Source organism: Delphinapterus leucas, chromosome 6 (genome assembly GCF_059928025.1).
Source record: "Delphinapterus leucas isolate spDelLeu-1000000601 "Yukka" chromosome 6, BTC_Dleu_Yukka2, whole genome shotgun sequence".
In the NCBI taxonomy this organism is placed as follows: Eukaryota; Metazoa; Chordata; class Mammalia; order Artiodactyla; family Monodontidae; genus Delphinapterus; species Delphinapterus leucas.
Genome location: NC_143134.1, coordinates 37,191,394 through 37,210,116, shown reverse-complemented (window position 1 = coordinate 37,210,116; position 18,723 = coordinate 37,191,394). Strand labels below are relative to the sequence as shown.

The 18,723-nt window shown below is 40.0% G+C and overlaps 1 protein-coding gene across 6 annotated transcripts in view; it reads right to left on the bottom strand.

Annotated features, from left to right (window-relative positions):
• The window catches only part of CDC14B (cell division cycle 14B), a 97,208-nt gene extending 96,323 nt beyond the window's left edge, over nt 1-885 (bottom strand). For all 6 annotated transcript variants that reach the window (XM_089913008.1, XM_022558916.3, XM_022558919.2 and 3 more), the window contains exon 1: nt 592-885. In XM_089913008.1, coding sequence (XP_089769134.1) covers nt 592-751 — 160 coding nt within the window. In that variant the 5' untranslated portion in view covers nt 752-885. The remainder of the gene's footprint in view (nt 1-591) is intronic.
• Between the last annotated feature and the right edge of the window lie 17,838 nt (nt 886-18,723).

Below are 18,723 nucleotides of genomic sequence, written 5' to 3'. Positions count from 1 at the left end.
TGCTCATACGCGCGCTGGGGAGGGGGCGAGTGCAATGAGGACCAGGGCAAGGATCTGGCTTCCGCGCCGGGCCGGGGAACGCCGCCCCAGGCGGGAGGGACTCCATTTCCCACAGAGCAGCGGAGGTTTGGCAAACGCCAAATAAACACTGCAGCTCCCGCGCCGGCGTGTTCAGCGCGCTCGGGGAATCCTTTGGAGTGATTCGGAGGTTCATACTCCTTAAGGGCCAACCGAGCTTGCAACCCGGGAGGCGGTATCAACTCGAATTTAGGAAAATCCCGAGGCGCCGAGCAGACGCCCGCAATTTAGAAAGGTGACCCCTGGGGCCATCTTGCTGGGGTAGGAGGGTGCAAAACGGATAAAGTTACAGCTTGCAACAAACGCAGACGAAAACTCGGGGTAGGGGGGCGCTCCCAGGGCCCGGATCCTGAAGGGGGTGTGGCCGGCTCTGGCTTTTATGGGGGTGGGGGTAGAGGCGTGTCAGTCTGGCCCGGGGAGGCGCCTCCACTGCCCCGGGTGGGTGGGCTAGGACCCCCGCGCCGGGTGCCGCGTGTCCGGGGTGCCCCGCCATGCGATCGCTCGCCGGCTCACCGGTGATGTCCAGGTACAGGTCGTCCTGCCGGTCCAGGTGGTGCAGTTCCTGCGACGTGGAGCTGCGGCTCTTCTTCACTCCCGGCGAGGACGACGAGCACCGCCGCGAGCAGGGGGGCGCGGCGGCCCAGCTCGGCCGCCGCTCGCTCTTCCGCTTCATGGAGGCGGCCGCGGCCCGTCAGGGGACCACGACCATGGCCTCGCGCGCCCACTAGCCCGCCGAAGCCCCCGCTGGCCCCGCGCGCGGGCGCTCAGGGCTGCGGGCGCGGAGCGGCGCTGCGCCGACTGCAGGCGCCGGCGGAGCCCGGCGGGAGGTGGCCGCGCAGGAGCCGGAGGAGGGGCCTGGCCCACCGCGGCTGTCCCGCTCCCTCCTGCGGCCGCCGCGGGACCCGCGCCACAGCCCTCGCTACAGCGCCTCCTGCCGCTGCCGGCGACCCCCAGCCCGCCCCCAGGTGCCTGCAGCCCGCTGGCGCGGGAGAGGCGACGGTGCTGCCGCCGGCGCCTGGGGCTGTCCGGAGTAACCGTGCGCGCCCACCGCAGCCGCGGACGCTGCCGCCGAGGCGCCCGAGCACAGCGGGCCGCGGCTCCCAGGGACTCCAGGAGGGTTGGTCCGTAAAGCTTCATTCACAAAAAGGGGCCCACAACCCTCCTCGGGGCCCGCAGACTGAGGCCTTTCATTGGTCAGTGAGGCGTGACGTCACAGAGACGGAGCTTTTCTACAGGCAGGTAGCCGGTGACGCCATAAAGAAAAGTCTGAGTGATTCCGCCAATCAAAGATAAAAGTGTGCTCGCCACCCTACGCATGACCCCCAACTTTTCTGTTTCTTCTGTGTTCCTCTAGTGCCAAGACCCCAGTTCACAACTTCATTTAGTGAGTCACCAAAGCTTTACACAGCCCCACCCTGGTAACTTAACTCCAGTTGTTTGGCCTGTATATTTTTTTAAGTATTTCTTGGTTTTCCCAGTGATAGCGCCAAGTGAAAGGGACTCTTGCCATGGCTGCTGGCTTGGAAGAATATGGACTTCTTAAATTGTCTGCTGTTATATAGACTTAAGGTAGAGTTGATGTCAGAACTTAGGAACTATCTAAATCAGCTACGGTCTTTTTATTGACCTATACCCAGGATTCAAATAGACCAAGCAAAGGCTTCTTAAGGAGTCAATAAAACTACCGTGGAAACACGATATACTGTAAAGGTTTGCACCTCGAAGTTCTTCATCTCGGAATCCTGTGCCCGAATTGACTCAGTAGTTTTATACACCAGTTGCTATGTTTTTCTTACTAAGGTATTGACAGGTCCAATTATTGAAATATTGAAGCAAGTGGCGAATTTAATCCTTTAACTTTTATCTTGCAAACTGTGTAATCATATTTCTTTTTTTTTTTTCTGCTGGGTTAAAATAATGCCTGATCTTTCTAGAACTTCACCAAAACTGTCATTTTGGAAGGCTTTTAAATGAATTTCCATGGTGGCGTAGAAAAGGGTGTTAAAACTGGAGGGCAGTATTTAGATCTCATACCCCAAAATTCTACATCTTGCAAGCTCTTCCTAATTTTTCGCCAGTATTTTAACGTTTTACCCTGCAGTTCCGCAGTTACTGCCAACCTCTAGAAGAAAAAGATGAATTTGAGTCAGTCACCCAGGAAGCCTCTCAGAAATGCACATTTCAATGGAGTACCTGGAGGGGGCGGGAGGCTGTTTGACTTCTATTGTTGAAGGTCTTTACCTTAACACTACCAATTAAGGAGGAATGGGGGCTGGGGGAAAGAGGGCTCTGCATGACAGTGGCATTTGAACAGTCTGGAACTAGAGATCTGACGCTTAGACCAGAAATTTAGTAATCATGTTCATTCTTCCCATTTCCCATAAGGAAATCAGTCAGTGAAGGCCTTAAATTAAAAATGGAAAAAAAAAAAAAAGGCCTACGTGTTGTCTGTAAGGGCAGCAAAGAAGCAAGAGACTTGGGAGGCTGTGAAGTGCTGTGCAAATGAGTCTAGGTAAGCAGAAACCTACCCATCCCAGGTCCTCTGTTCTGACTGAGAAGAGGAGGCCTTTCACACTGGCCTAGAGGCTCAGCGGTAGAAAGGCTGCCATTTCCCGGACTATCTGGCATTTTACAAGAGTAGGTCTTGGTTTTTGTTTTGTTGTGTTGAGGTATAATTGACATATAACATTATATTAGTTTCAGTTGTACAACATAGTGATTTGATATCTGTATATACTGCAAAATGATCAAAATAAATCTAGTTAACACTGAGTAGGTCTTGTTTTAAATAGATAATACTTGGGTGTTGTCCACTTGGCTCCTTAGATCAAAGAAATTCAAGTACGCTTTGACATTGTATTTGTTTGAGAGTGACTTATCTAAATGTCAGAGTAAGACTAAAGTGCCAAGAAGTTCACCTATATCAGTTTGTTTTCTCTCACCTTCAAATACAATGTTTGGGCTAGAAATTCTAATGAAATGTATATGATTTAAATAAAAGAAAAAGTGTTATAAATACAGATAACTACACTGTTAAGTATTTTCACATTTTAAAAACATTAAAATTTTATGGTTTTGTTAGTATAACATCATTAGGAGAGAAGTTATATGATTACACTTTGAAATTATGCAGAAATATCTTCCATTTTGGGGAATAGATAGTCCATATGCTAAGTATACATATTGAAGTTTAAAACCTTATTTATATTTTGTTTTTAGGTCATGTTTAGATAGTGGCAGAAAAGTGCTATTTCTTACTCATACTTGTTTTGTGTGTAGCATGTCTTTTGAACAAATTGACTCTTCCCACTATTCAATAAGCTGACCTCTGGGCCCCTGGGCTCTGAGAATTTGGCCACAGGAAATATAGTTTAGTTTGCTTGGTTAGTTGGCTAGTTTGTTGTTCAGACTGACCATTGATCATAGAATTTTAGAGCTTGAAAGCACCTTAGACAATATTTGGCGCAAGGCCAAATATTACAGTCAGGACATGGGGACCCACCTAAGTGGCATTGGCAGCCCTGGGGCCAGAATTCAGACACTCTCCAGGATTCTCATTGTCTTTTGGTTGTTTCCTCAACATCATGGGCAACACAGTGAAAAGCTAAATAAAAAGGGAAGGGAGGGGTTCTCTAAAATAGTCCTTTCTACTAGGTAAATTGACCCTGAAAGGAAAACAATTATGGAACATTTTCTTATACATTTTAGGTAACTCGTATTCTGAAGAATTTAAATCTTGCCCTAAAATTAGTAAAAACCGGTGGGTATATATATGATGCTAAAGTTTCAAATGATAATATAAATATCAGAATCAGTGAATTACGGCTTTAATTATGTGAAGATAATTTGTTTAAAGTCAAATTTCCATAAAAACTAGAGGGTTTAGGTAGCAGGCATATGGGAAAACACACTAAAATCTTCACTAGCATATTTAAGAAGAGTTGGTTTTATTTCATTGGCTGTTCTGGTAATCTCAGTGTTAATCTGAAATCCCCTATGTTCCCGACCCTGAGACTGAAAATCTCTTAGAACTGCAAAAAAGGAAGAAAATGAATATATATATATATATATATATATATATATATATATAGCTACCACCACATGCTGGCCACAGTGCTAAGGGCTTCACACAAATGCTCTGTTTGATGGTATTGTTCTTATTTCATTGGTGAGAAATCCCTCATTTGACAGGTCAAAGCAGTCATCCCACCCACCTTCTGCTGTGAGTTTGGTTTGAAAACCCATGGCTCTTTCTTGGGGCCAGCATCGCGCATCACAGGTTGAGAACGGAGTTTGAAGGGATCTTTCCTTGTAGGTAGGTTTCTGAAATGGAATAACCTCTATAGTTGTGTAAATTTTGATTCATTTTTTGGACCTCAGATCAGACCCTAACATTGTGGATTTTTAAAACAATATTCCTGATGGTAATTTGGATTTTTTGGTCATGTACGCTTCTTCCCACCAAATAATAATAATAGTAATAATAATGGAATAATGGAATGCTGGGGTGGAGGTGGGGTAGAAAATGAGGAGAATTCTGGTTATTTTGAGTCTTGTGATCAAGTATGACTGAGGATGCTTTCACCGCAAAGCCAAAGAGCCCTGTCCCTAGGGGGCTGAGTGAGCAGTACCAAACTCTTTCTCCCACATTACCTTTCAAAACATGCTGACATGCCTTTGACGTACTGTCAGATATTCAGTATGTCAGTAGAGTAGAATTTAGTAATTTGGAAAAAATGGAAAATGATACATGTAAATCAGCACATTCATGCGCCCCTTGACTAAATACTTCTACTAAGACTGAATGAACATACATGCTCAATATTAGCTTCTTAAATCTAGGTCTTATTTTGTGATAGTGGCTTTTTACCTCAAAGATTTTTTAGTAAGGAGTTTTTCTTTCTCCTTGATTTTATAGCATATGACCAAATAATGCATGAACATGTGGTTGTATTTTTTTTTATTTAAATGAAAAGCAGAAATATATATATATGTATGTATATATATGTACATATATATATGAAAGTTCTCCTTCACACCTCAATCCTACCTTCCTACATAACCACCTTTAACAGTCTATATTTAGATTTAAAAGATTTGTAAAAATAAATTGGTTTATACTGTGCATATTGTTCTGTGAACTTATTTTTTTCACTTAATACTGCGTCTTGAAAATTATGTCAGTCCTTATGGACAATTTCATCCACTCTGATGGCTGCATAGGCTTCCCTGTGTTTTCCATATTTATATTCCTATAGATAGACACTTAGGTTGTGTTGTGGGGGGTGCTATTACAAACAGTCCTACGATGAATATCCTAACATATGTATATCCACAGGAGCCGGAATTGCTGAATCAAAAGGTATTCACTTTTAGAATTTAATAGATACCAACAATATTTTGGGTGTTTCCCCACACCCGCACCCTGAATCACTGGATATAAGTAATATTTTTAAGTTTGAGGATAAAAATGATATCGGTTATTTTCATTGCATTTCCCTGATTGCTAGTGAAACTAAGCATATTATAAAGTGCTTATTAGATGTTTACAGTATATTTTCTAAGAATTTCTTATTTATGTCCTTTGCTCGTTTCTCTATTTGTTTTCACTTTCTTTTAAATTGGTGGGAATATTTATATATTATGGGTATCATCCCTTCAATCTTGGTTGGCATTACCTGTCTGTCTATTCTTTGTCATATTACTCTCTTCATGTTTCTACAAAAGTTTTGTGTTTTAATGTCAAATCAATTTTACCAATCTTTTTAAGGCTTCTAGATGTTGTATCTTGTTTGTCCTATCCCAATATTTTAAAAGCATTCTTTATTTTCTTCTATTTTTTTAGAGATGTTATTATATTTAGGTCTTTAATCCACCTGGATTTTATTTGGAGGATGTAGGATAAAGTAGGCATCTATTTTTTTCCCCAACATTTCTTATGATATAGTCCATCTTTTCTCCAGCGATTTGAAATGCTACCCTTTTGTATGTATAGTTTTCATATATACTGTGGCCTGATTCTAATCTCTGTTCTTTTTTATTGATCTTTTTTGTCTATTTCTGTGTCTATGCACACTATTTAGATTACTGTAGCTTTATAGAATGGTTTGGTGTCCAGTGGGATTAGTTCCTCCTTACAGTTTTTCTTTTCCAAAAATATTTTTATAAAACTATCACCACTTTAAACCAAATGTTAAATGTTGCCTCTCTAAGACTGAGCCAAAGAGAGATGATGTGCCTCTTGATGAACACAGCATCACCAATAAAGTATTAGAGCCAAAAATGTTTACCCTGAATCTAATCAAGTTTTGAGATCTAATTTCAGTTTACAGGAAATGTAGGGGGTAGAGGAACAAGTTAAATGACTTATAAGGAAACAATCTAACAAATCCTGAACGTGGGACTTTCTACAAACTGTTTCTTCAACAAGCAAATGTTGGGGGAAAAAAACTGGAGTCTACTGAGTGAGGGGATCTGTGGTAAATGAAAGGAGCCTTAAGAAGCATAAAAACCAAATGCAATGCGTATACTCTCCAGCTGTAAATGTCATGTTTAGAACAACTGGAGACATCTGTATATGGATTGGGCACTAGGTGATAGGAAAATGTTGTATGTTTGGGGTATGATAATAATAATATGGTTATGTAGGAGAATGGTCTTATTCTGGTGGTATGGACTGAATTGTGTCTCCTCAAAATTCATATTTTGAAATCCTAACCCCCAGTGTGATGGTGTTAGGAGATGGGGCCTTTGGGAGGTAATTACGTTTAGAGGAGGTCAAGAAGGTGTGGCCCTCATGTTGTGATTAGCACCCTTATAAGAAGAGGAAGAAAGTGAGGACACATCCAGAAGGTGGCTGTCTGCAAACCAGGAAGAGAGTCATCACCAGCAATCGAATCCACCAGCACCTTTGACCTCGAGGAGATAGCAGTGAGCAGTGGCTTGAAGCAAGATCTTAGTTCCCTGCCCAGGAATTGAACCTGGGTAGCCTGGGTGAAAACCAGGAATCCTAGCCACCAGCCCACCAGGCGCTAGAGGCTAGAAACAAAGTTGCCCTGGCTCTTGCCTCTGTTGAAAAATGAATTTCTCAAGGAGGCAAAAACTGTAAAAACAGGTTCAAAATTTATTATTAGAGACACAGCACAACAAGTGGGAAAGCACACAGAGAAACAGTTTGTTTTAGACAGAAGCAAGGCAGATATAGACACCCTGAGAGAAGGGGTGTGGGAGTCCTCCCTAATGAGGAGGAGTGCACCAGAGAGGTGATTCACATCACTTATATAAGGCAGTTCTTCCAGGTCTTTGTTTACCTTTAGCCAATTATCTCGTTTCTTTTCCACAGGGACCTGTCCTAGGCCCCTGCCTGACATGCATGCATATCTTTTTGCCAAGATGGATTACAGTACAGAAGCCTATGAGGAGGCTGACACCACCTATTATGTGGTGATGCCCCACCCCCACCCCTTGACCCCCCCAGGAGCCTTTCTGCGCATGTTTAGTCAGGGAGGTCTCCTTGACCTCAAGAATGAGAAATATGTGGTTTCTTTATCTTTTATCCAAGCGAGGCTCAGCTTCTCCTTGCTCCTGCCATTATCTTTTTCTTGAGTATCTGTCCACAGGGGACAGATTCCAGCTTCTCAGCCTGAAGCCCATCTATCTCCTGCCTCACCTTGATCTTAGACTTCCAAGCTTCTGGAAATATGAGAAATAAATGTCTATTGTTTAAACCACCCAGTCTGTGGTATTCGTTATAGCACCCAAACCATCTAATACATCCAGTAAGATGCATACTGAAGAATTTATGGATAAAGTGTTAAGAGTGTAACCCTTTTAAATGGTTCAGTAAATGTGTACCCTATATTACTTTCTGTCTGCCTGTCCATCTATCTAATGCAGCAACTATGGCAAAGCAGTAAGAATTGTTGAGTCCAGGTAATGGTTACTTGTTTTTTCATTGTCTTTCTACTTTTTTCTGTGTTTGGAACTTTCTTAATCAAAGCCAATTTTTCTCTATAGTCTTAGATATTTTTAAATTCTTACTTAGATTTTTCCTGGGGTAGCATTCAATTGCTAGACTAATTTGAGGAAAATTGATATATTTACAATATTGAATTTCTTTAATAGAAATTTCATAAAATATCAAATTTGTTTAATTAATGGAAAAGGTATAGCTTCCAATTTATTTAAGTCCTCTTATGCCCTTCAGTAAGTAAATCATCATAGGTTTATTATGAGGCATTGCATGATTTTGCTGCAATTGTGAAAGGGCCTCTTTTTTTCTCTTATACAGTTTCTACTTGGTCATTGCTGGTGGACAGGGAAGCTTATTGATTTTACGTATTGTTCTTGTATCCTACGATTGTTACTACAAGGTACAGCCTATATCCATACTAAGAAATGTAAAGTTTTTATTTCATTAAACATATATTTCTCAGCTTCTTTTGTTCACCAGGGAGACAGTGTTTTAAATTATTGTCCAGACTAATTTCAGCTCCTTCTCCTGGCTTCTCACAGGCCCAGAGGTCTACTGGAGCAAAAGAAATTACACCTATTACATTCTGACCAAAAAAGAGAATCTACTACATCTGGGACACTTTTATTTACACCAAGGCCGAACACAACTTCGAAATTAAACTCTTCTTTATTTTAGCCCGATTTCTGGGCAGTGCAGTCTCTCATCATCTCATTTTTGTAAGTGTAAAGGAGGCCTTGTGAGGATTTATTAACCTATGTTCAGAGTAAACTCTGGGGGTACAGTTGGTAAAACTGTGATTTCAGCTACAGAAGTTTCCTGCTGTATTTACTTCCAACAGGCTTTTAAAAAATCAAGGTATAAGTAACGTACAATAAAAGCAAAGATTTTAGGTATTAGCTCAATGAGTTTTAAAATTATATATACCTGTGTAACCACCACCCAAAACAAGATACAGAATCACGGACCTTTTAAAAATACCATCCATGCAAAGGTGAGCATGGTTCCCTGTGTCAGGCCTTTATCCTGACAATCCCCCTTACCATTCCAATCCATTCTCCTACTCCTCCATTGCCCCTGCTTACTGCTCTCCATCGTCTCTGACACCCCTTGGTGCCATACCTCAGCTTCTGAAACTTTCCTCCTGCTCTCTCACCCTGACTGAATTGGATGGTCTCTGCTGGCTGGAGTCTCAGTCTTTTTCTTCATACGGGACTTGACTGTTTTCTCTTGGACTCTGCAAAATTTGCTGCAGACCCAAGTTGTCCCTGCCTTTGGCCCCAGCTGCTGGGCCAAGTCCACCAGGTCTCCTCCCACTGGGGCTTGGTGGTGGTAGGATAGAGCTTGCAAGGTTAGTAATCAGGAGAGATAACCAGGTGATCTGAAGTAGCTAATAGCCTCCTTCACTTTACTACACACATTATTCTTTCCAATTGTTGCAGGACAAGAAAGACATCCTTGTCTGACTCTGCCCCATCCACAAAGAAGTAGATTAAAGGCATCAATTTCAAGTCACTTCTCTAATTGTCGAAGTGTAAGAGCAATTTATTCTTTATCTCCTGTTGTGGCTAGGAAGGAAATTCCTTGCAAAGGTTTTCAGAGAAAACTAGCTACCAATTTCAATACATTGGGTGATTTTTCTGTCTTTTTGTTATAAATTTTCCCATCTATGAGGAAATCCTAGCCCAGTCTTGGTTCTCCACTTGCACCCACTATTTCCTATAGGAGTAGGGAAAGCAGGAAAGAGTAAAATGCACAGATCTATACTTTTAAATTCTTACATGGTGAGAGGTTTTCACTATTCATGACTTTTTTTCTTCTTCAATGATACAAGAGCACAAATGGGCAGATTAAGTTGGATTCTTCATTAATTTCCTCTTTTCATTTTTAAATACAGATTCAAGTGAGCAGTGAATTATTTTATCCAAACGTAGAGACTACGCAAAAGAAAAAAACAGAAGCCTGAAACGATCCATAATATAGGCAATCAGTTTCTAGAAATTGTATGTAAAAGTGGATATTCATTTAACAATATTTATTGAAAGAAAAGCAATTATGTTTTCACATTTAATGTATTAATTCTTTTAGTTTGTGCACTACTAAAAATTACATTTAAAACCTATGCTTCTGACTTAAATCTAGCTGCCAAAATAACACTAAAATGTATTTAGAGAATCCAAGTGATGAGTTTGGGGATCAGACTTGCTCTGGACTATGTTCCCCTCTGCTCCCCTAGTAAAATTTCAAAACGGCGAATCTAATAGCATCATATTATCAATTAAAATGTTTAATAGCTCCCTGCCCCATGTAGGGAAAGTCTTCTTGAGTTTATTTTCTGGACCATCCTATACATTTCTATGAGAGTGATCTTTATTTTCTATCTTTCTTTTCTTCAAGTTTCATTAAGATATAATTGACATACAACACTGTATAAGTTTAAGGTGTACAGCATAAGGATTTGGGATTTTTAGTTTTAAAAGTTTCAAACCTATGGAAAAGTTAATTTAGGGGAAAAACTTTAGTATCTGAACCATCCAAGAGTAAGTTACAGACATCATGACTGTATTTCCTAAGAACAGGGACATTTTCTTACATAACCATAATGTCATTGTCAAATTCAGAAAACTTAACATCCTTACAATGTTATCGAATATTTAGTCCATCTTCAAAATTCACCAGTTGTCCTAATACTGTCCTTTATAGCACTTTTTCCCCTGACCCAGGAAGAAATGCTTTTCCTAAAGATTAGCCTCAGGATGTACATTTCTTGCAGGAGTTCTCTGCTGTGATGGTGTATCCTTGATGTATCAGATTAGGACTCCAGGACGTCAATTTCCCCCATTCTGGGTAATTCATGAACTTTGATTCATTAAGGTGTTGTCTGTCAGATTTTCCACTGTAGAGGTGTAATTTTTCCCTTTGTATCTAATAAACAATTTGTGGGGAGATACTTTAAGACCACAAACTTTCACCCAGTGATTCAGTACACATTGATGATTCCAAATGAGTTGTTACTATTCTGTATTATACTATACAATGCAGACTGGTGATTTTCTAATTGCCTTCTACATTCATTAGTTGGCATCCTAGACCTAAATAGACATTTCTCCAAAGAAGACATACAGATGGCCAATAGGCACATGAAAAGATGCTCATCATCGCTAATTATTAGAGAAATGTAAATCAAAGCTACAATGAGGTACCACCTCACACCAGTCAGAATGGCCATCATTAAAAAGTCTACAAATAATATGGGATTTCCCTGGTGGTCCAGTGGTTAAGAGTCTGTGCTCGCACTGCAGGGAGCATGGTTCGATCCCTGGTTGGGAACTAAGATCCCACATGCTGTGGGGTGCGGCCAAAATATTTTTTTAAAAAAAGTCTACAAATAATAAATGTTGGAGAAGGTGTGGAGAAAAGGGATCCCTCCTACACTTTTGGTGGGAATGTAAATTGGTACAGCCATTATGGAAATCAGTATGGAGGTTCCTCAAAAAACTAAAAATTGAGTTACCATATAATTCAGCAATCCTACTCCTGGGCATATACCCAGACAAAACTATAATTCGAAAAGATACATGCACCCCAATGTTTTTTGTTTGTTTGTTTTTTGGCCACACCGTGAGGCATGCGAGATCCTATTTCCCTGACCAAAGATCAAACCCATGCTCCCTGCAGTTGGAGCGCAGAATCTTAACCACTGGACTGCCAGGGAAGTCCCACACCCCAATGTTTATTGCAGCACTATTTACAATAGTCAATATATGGAAACAGCCTAAATGTCCATCAACAGATGAATGGATAAAGAAGATGCGGTATACATATACAATGGAATATTACTCAGCCACAAAAAAGAATGAAATAATGCCATTTGCAGCAACATGGATGGACCTAGAGATTATCATACTAAGTGAAGTAAATCAGAAAGAGAAAGACAAATACCGTATGATATCACTTATATGTGGAATTTAAAATGCGACACAAATGAACATATCTATGAAACAGAAAGACAGACATAGAGAACAGACTTGTGGTTGCCAAGGGAGAGGTGGGAGAGGGAAGGATTGGGAGCTGGGATTAGTAGATGCATAGTATATATAGGATGGATAAACAACAAATACAACACAGGAAACAATATTCAATATCCTGTGATAAACCAGAATGGAAAAGAATATGAAAAAGAAAAAGTTATATATATATAACTGAGGCACTTTGCTGTACAGCAAAAATTAACACATTGTAAATCAACTATATTTCAATAATTTTTTTAAAAATTCGTATTCAATAGAAAAAAGAGCTTTCTTTTCTCTCCCTTTTATGTATGTATGAACGTGTGTATGTATACATGTAGGTTGACGGATGGATGGATTATGGATTATCACTTGTTTTCTACAATGGGTTATAATCCCTTACATTGTATATTTTGATGCTCAAATTGTCCCAGATTTGACTAGTGGGTGGCTCTTCATACTAGCTTCTGTGTCTTTTTGACACGTCCTCGTCAAGTTTTTAGTGCTTTCTTACGTTCTGGCACAAGAACATGTGTAAGTTGTCCTTTCTGAGCCCTGGTCCTAGAATCATCCATTCTTTCAGGAAGGCCCAGTTCCCTTCATTGGGTAATGATTTTTAGAAAGTATATAAGACCTCTGTGATCTGGCTTTGGTCTCATCTGAAAATCCCCTCCTGTGACTCTGCCACTGCCTCCTGTGCTCAGCCACATAGAGTCCCCGAAGTGCCGTGCTCCTCCATATACTTGCTCTTCCTGGATGCCCTTGCCACTACTTTTCCGTATGGCCAATTCTTACTCCTTTTCACAACTATTCAAGTATTAACTGATGTGTGGTCTTCTCTGACCACCACAGAATCCTACCCTGAGCTACGCTCCTTGCAGCACTTCCTCCATAACTCCTCTCACATGGTAGAAAAATGGCATCTCATTGTTTTAATTTACATTTGCCTGATTACCAGTGTAACTGAGAATATTTGCTTTGTGTGTGGGAAATAGAAAATAATACGGTTCAAGATAACAGGAGAACTGGGATTATAAAGCAATGAGGTTGCTATTCTTTGTGGTACTGCAGTTGAATCTTCTATAACCAAGAGTATCAAATAATGTAGAGAAGGTTATAGTGCAGTGACAATTTGGATGATTATTATTTATAAAAATAACTATTTCATTATTAAATAGATAATACACCCACATGGCTCAAAATTCAGAAAGTGCAAAGCAATAGACAGTAAAGAGTCTTCATCCCTCTGGCATCTGCAAATCACCTGGCTGCCTTCCTATAGGTAAACAATGTTTTCAATTTTTTTATGTATCCATATATAGTCTATGTAAATGCAAGCATATATTGGTTATTATATACCCTATATGTGGTTTACTTTTATATCTTAAAACAAAATGACCTAAAAAAACTTACAAGCAGAATGACTTTTATAATTTTTAACAAAGGTATGTAAGATTACACTGCAGTCCATAGATTCTAAGTCAATATTAGAATAATATCTCAACATTGAGAATTAGCTACATTTTTTCCCTAAAATAGTGGGAGAAAGATGCTTAAAATGTTTGTGGTCACAGGTCTCTCTACCAGAATGTCTCTGGTACTATATTTTATTTTCTTCATTACAAAACATAGATGGATCATTGTTTCCAATACATTTTTGAGATATAATGGACATAACATTATATTAATTTCAAGTGTACAACATAATGATTTGATATCTATCTATCTATCTATCTATATATATATTTGCGGTATGCGGGCCTCTCACTGTTGTGGCCTCTCCCGTTGCGGAGCACAGGCTCTGGACGCGCAGGCTCAGCGGCCATGGCTCAGGGGCCTAGCCGCTCCGCGGCATGTGGGATCTTCCCGGACCGGGGCACGAACCCGTGTCCCCTGCATCGGCAGGCGGAATCTCAACCACTGTGCCACCAGGGAAGCCCATCTGTGTCTATTTTTAAATGATCACAATAAGTCCAGTTGACGTTCGTTACGGTACATAGTTACAATTTTTTTTCTTGTGATGAGAACTTTCAAGATCCATATTTGAAAAACTCTATTCAGATATGCAATACAGTTATTATTAACTATAACCACCATACTGCACGTTATATCCCCATGACTTATTTATTTATAAATGGGAATTTGTACCATTTTAATTCCTTCATTCATTTTGCCCACCCCCTTAGCCCCATCTCAGGCAACCAACAATTTGTGCTCTTTATTGGTGAGTTTATTTTTTTGTTTGTGTGTTTTGATTTGTTTTGTTTTTAGATTCCACATATTAGTGAGATCATATGGTATTTATCTTTTCTGTCTGACATTTCACTTAGCATAATGTCTTCAAGTTCCATCCATATTGTCACGTGTCAAGAGTTCATTCTCTTTAATGGCTAAGTAATATTCCATTGTATATATATATATATATATATATATATATATATATATATATATCACATCTTCATTATCCATTCAGCCATTGACAGACACTTAGGTTGTTTCCATGTCTTGGCTACTGTAAATAATGCTGCAATGAATATGGCGGTGCAAATATCTTTTCAAGTTAATGTTTCTATTTCCTTCTGATAAATACCCAGAAGTTGAATTGTTGGATCTTATGGTAATTCTATTTTTAATTATTTGAGGAACCTCCATAGTGTTTTCCATAGCAGCTGCACCAATGTATCATCCCTCCACCAGTGCACAAGGGTTCTCTTTTCTCCACATCCTCACTAACATTTATTATTTCTTGTCTTTTTGCTCCTAGCCATTCTGACTGGTGTGAGGTGATATTTCATTGTAGTTTTGATTTGCATTTCCCTGATGATTAGTGATGTTGACCATCTTTCCATGTACCTGTCTGTATGTCTTCCTGGAAAAATGTCTCTAGTATAGTTTTGTTGGTTTTTTTTTTCTTGTTTTGGGTTTTTGTTTGTTTGTTTGGGGTTTTTTTTGGTTTTGTTTTTTGTTTGGGTTTTTTGGCCACTGCACACGGCTTACGGGATCTTAGTTCCCTAACAGGGATTGAACCCGCACCCTCAGCAGTGAAAGCATGGAGTCTTAACCACAGGACCACCGGGTAAGCCCATCCAATACTTTTTTTTTTTTTTTGGCTGCGTTGGTTCTTTGTTGTTGTGTGCGGGCTTTCTCTAGTTGCGGTGAGCGGGTGCTGCTCTTCGTTGTGGCGTGAAGGCTTCTCATTGTAGTGGCTTCTCTTGTTGCAGAGCACAGGCTCTGGGCGTGTGGATATCAGTAGTTGCAGTCCGAGCGCTTCAGTAGTTGTGGCATGCGGGCTCAGTAGTTGTGGTGTACGGACTTAGTTGCTCCTCAGTATGTGGGATCTTCCCAGATCAGGGATCGAACCTGTGTTCCCTGCATTGGCAGGCAGATTCTTAACCACTACGCTACGAGGGAAGACCCTCCAATACATTTTTAAAAAACATTTGCTTCATTTTCCTCTTGTGTGGCAAACAGAATTAATTGACAGGAGGCCCTCATACTTGCCAATATAGACACAAGCAACAAAACATCAAAAGCTGAGCTTTCGGGCTTCCCCGGTGGCGCAGTGGTTGAGAGTCCACCTGTCGATGCAGGGAACACGGGTTCATGACCCGGTCCGGGAGCATCCCTCATGCCGCGGAGCGGTTGGGCCCGTGAGCCATGGCCGCTGAGCCTGCGCGTCCGGAGCCTGTGCTCCGCAATGGGGGAGGCCACAACAGTGAGAGGCCCGCGAACCGCAAAAAAAAAAAAAAAAAAAAAAAAGCTGAGCTTTCAGTTCTAAAAAATGGAGAGGAAAGTGCGCTGGTTTAGGCAGAAAGAAAGATGAATGTTGTGTTTATAAGAGATGTAGGCATGTTGCTTGGAAATATGAAGCTATTTTTTATTTACATCAAATCAGTAAATACATTCACATATGGCATTTTAAGTCCTTAGGAGTCAACGTCTGGAAATGTCAGTGATTATAGGCTGCTCTCAGAGTAAAGTTAACAGAGCTGGAATTATTTCTAAAGAAATCTTTAAAATATTCTGAGTGCTACCTATTTTTAAATATGGCACTGTAAGAAGATTGGTATAATATTTAAAATAATTTTCTAGAAACAAGCTTTACTTCCAAAAGAGCTTTGATCAAGTACTTCATCATGATGAATAAGGCCAATTACACTTGGGGTCCTTGTGAGCTGCTTTTAGAAATTCACGTGCAAACCTTCTTCAAGCACTTCAGTCTCCTGCATTTCCCTGCAGGACCTTCTTCAAACCACTGTGAGGTTTACTGCCCCTCCAGTGGGCTATTTATTTTACTACTCTATTTTGTTGGTTACCTTGATATTCTTCCTGCCCTCCCCAAATATATTCTGAATGATTAAAGGCAGAAATTCTGCTTTATGTATCGCTTAAGTCTCCCACAGTACCTAACTCATAATAGGAACTCCAAAACATCTTTTCCTTGATTATCAGTCTACATCACCTGTAAGGCAGAACCGCAGCACAGATCCCAAGCAAGAAATACACCTCTGTGTTATCACTTTAGGTGGGAACTGAAAGGAGAGCTACATGTTCTAAAGGTGTACAAATTATTTTTCCACTTCCCATGTATAAATATAAAATTGATGACTGCCCTCTCTTTCAATACATAAGCTGTAAAGGCAATTATTGGATAATAATGTAAGGCACAAAGCAATTAATACATCTACATAACAGGCTATGGTATATATATATTTTTTGAATATATTATATATATTTATGTGTGTATGTATACATACACCTATACATTTAATTTTCAAAAGTACTATACACCATTTAAGAATACAAAAGGTATAAAGAATGACATTACAGATACCCATGTACCCACTATGCCACTTAAGAATGAAATGTTGCCAACTCAGCCATAGCCCACCATAACCACTCTAATTATCTCGACTTTCATCCCCTAAAATATTTTCATTATCCTTAATTTGCTATTTATCATTCCCTTGCATTTCTTTAAAACTGTAATACATATGTAGGTATCCTTAGCAATACATACTATTTGAAACCTAATACAACAATTAATTTATCCACTTTCCTGGTGATGAACATTAGGATGTCTCCAGTTGATAGCCATGAACAAACAATGCTGCTGTAGACATTCTTATGCATTTTTCTGATTTATATAAGACTGACTCTAGAGCTATACATGTTTTTTATTTTACTAGGTATTGCCAAATTTTTCTGTAAATTGTTTCTTCAATTTATGCTCTCACTGTTAGTGTATGAAAGTACCCATGACTCTGTATTCCCAACACCTGTATTGTCATACTTTTTATTTTTTACCAAATTCCTGAGTATAAAATAGTATCTCATTGTAGTTTTAATTTGCAAGTTCTTAATTACTAGTGAGGTTCGACATACTTTCGAATGTTTATTAGCCTTTTACGAAGTTTTTTCCCCTATAAATTTGTGGTTGTATAGTAAAGAACATGGTCATTCCCCAAAAGAGGTCTAGCCTTTGGTCTCAGCTTCTTAGAGATAATCTCTAAGTCCTTGTAATGCCTGATAGGAGTGTTTTTGTTTGCCTGAGGGCCTTGGGTCATACCAGATAGACTAATGATAGGATTAACAATATACTGGGTTGGCCAGAAGGTTAGTTCAGGTTTTTCCGTATCATCTTATGGAAAAACCCGAACACAAATAATTTATGGTCCAACCACTACGGAAAACAAAAAATTAAAAATAGATCTACCATGCAATCCAGCAATTCCACTTCTGGGTATATACCGAAAGGAAATGAAAACAGGATTTTGAAGAGATATATGCAGCATTATTCACAATAACCAAGATAGGAAAACAATCTTAAATGCCCAAAAAGAGATGAATGGATAAAGAAGATGTGAGATACACACACACACACACACACACACACACACACACACACTGGAATATTATTCAGCTGTGAGAAAGCAGGTTATCCTGCCATCTGTGACAACATTAATGGGCCTCGAGTCCATTAATGGACTTAGTACAATTATACTAAGTCAGACAGAGAAAGACAAGTACTGTATGATGTCACTTATATGTGGAATCTAAAATAGTCAAGCCCATTAAGAAACAGAGTAAAATGGTGGTTACCAGGGCATGAGAGGTGAGGGGATAAGATTGATGTTGTTTAGGGTGCGAACTTGCCACAAGTAGTAAATAAACCATAGAGATCTAATACACAGTATAATGAATATAAACAACAGTATTGTACCATAAAAATATAACGTGAAAAATTTTGTTACAACTGCAATCATATTATAATATATATCAAAGTAACACATTGTACACCTTAAATTAACACAGTGTTAAATGTCAAATTTGTTCAATTAAAAAAATGCAATTGGGACTTGCCTGGTGGCGCAGTGGTTAAGAATCTGCCTGCCAATGCAGGGGACACGGGTTCGAGCCCTGGTCCTGGAAGATCCTGCATGCCGTGGAGCAACTAAGCCCATGTGCCACAACTACTGAGCCTGCGCTCTAGAGCCTGTGAGCCATAACTACTGAGCCCGTGTGTCACAACTACTGAAGCCCACGTGCCTAGAGCCCGTGCTCCACAACAAAGAGAAGCCACCGCAATGAGGAGCCCACGCACTGCAACGAAGAGTAGCTCCCGCTCGCCAGCAAAGAAGAAAGCCTGCACGCAGAAAAGAA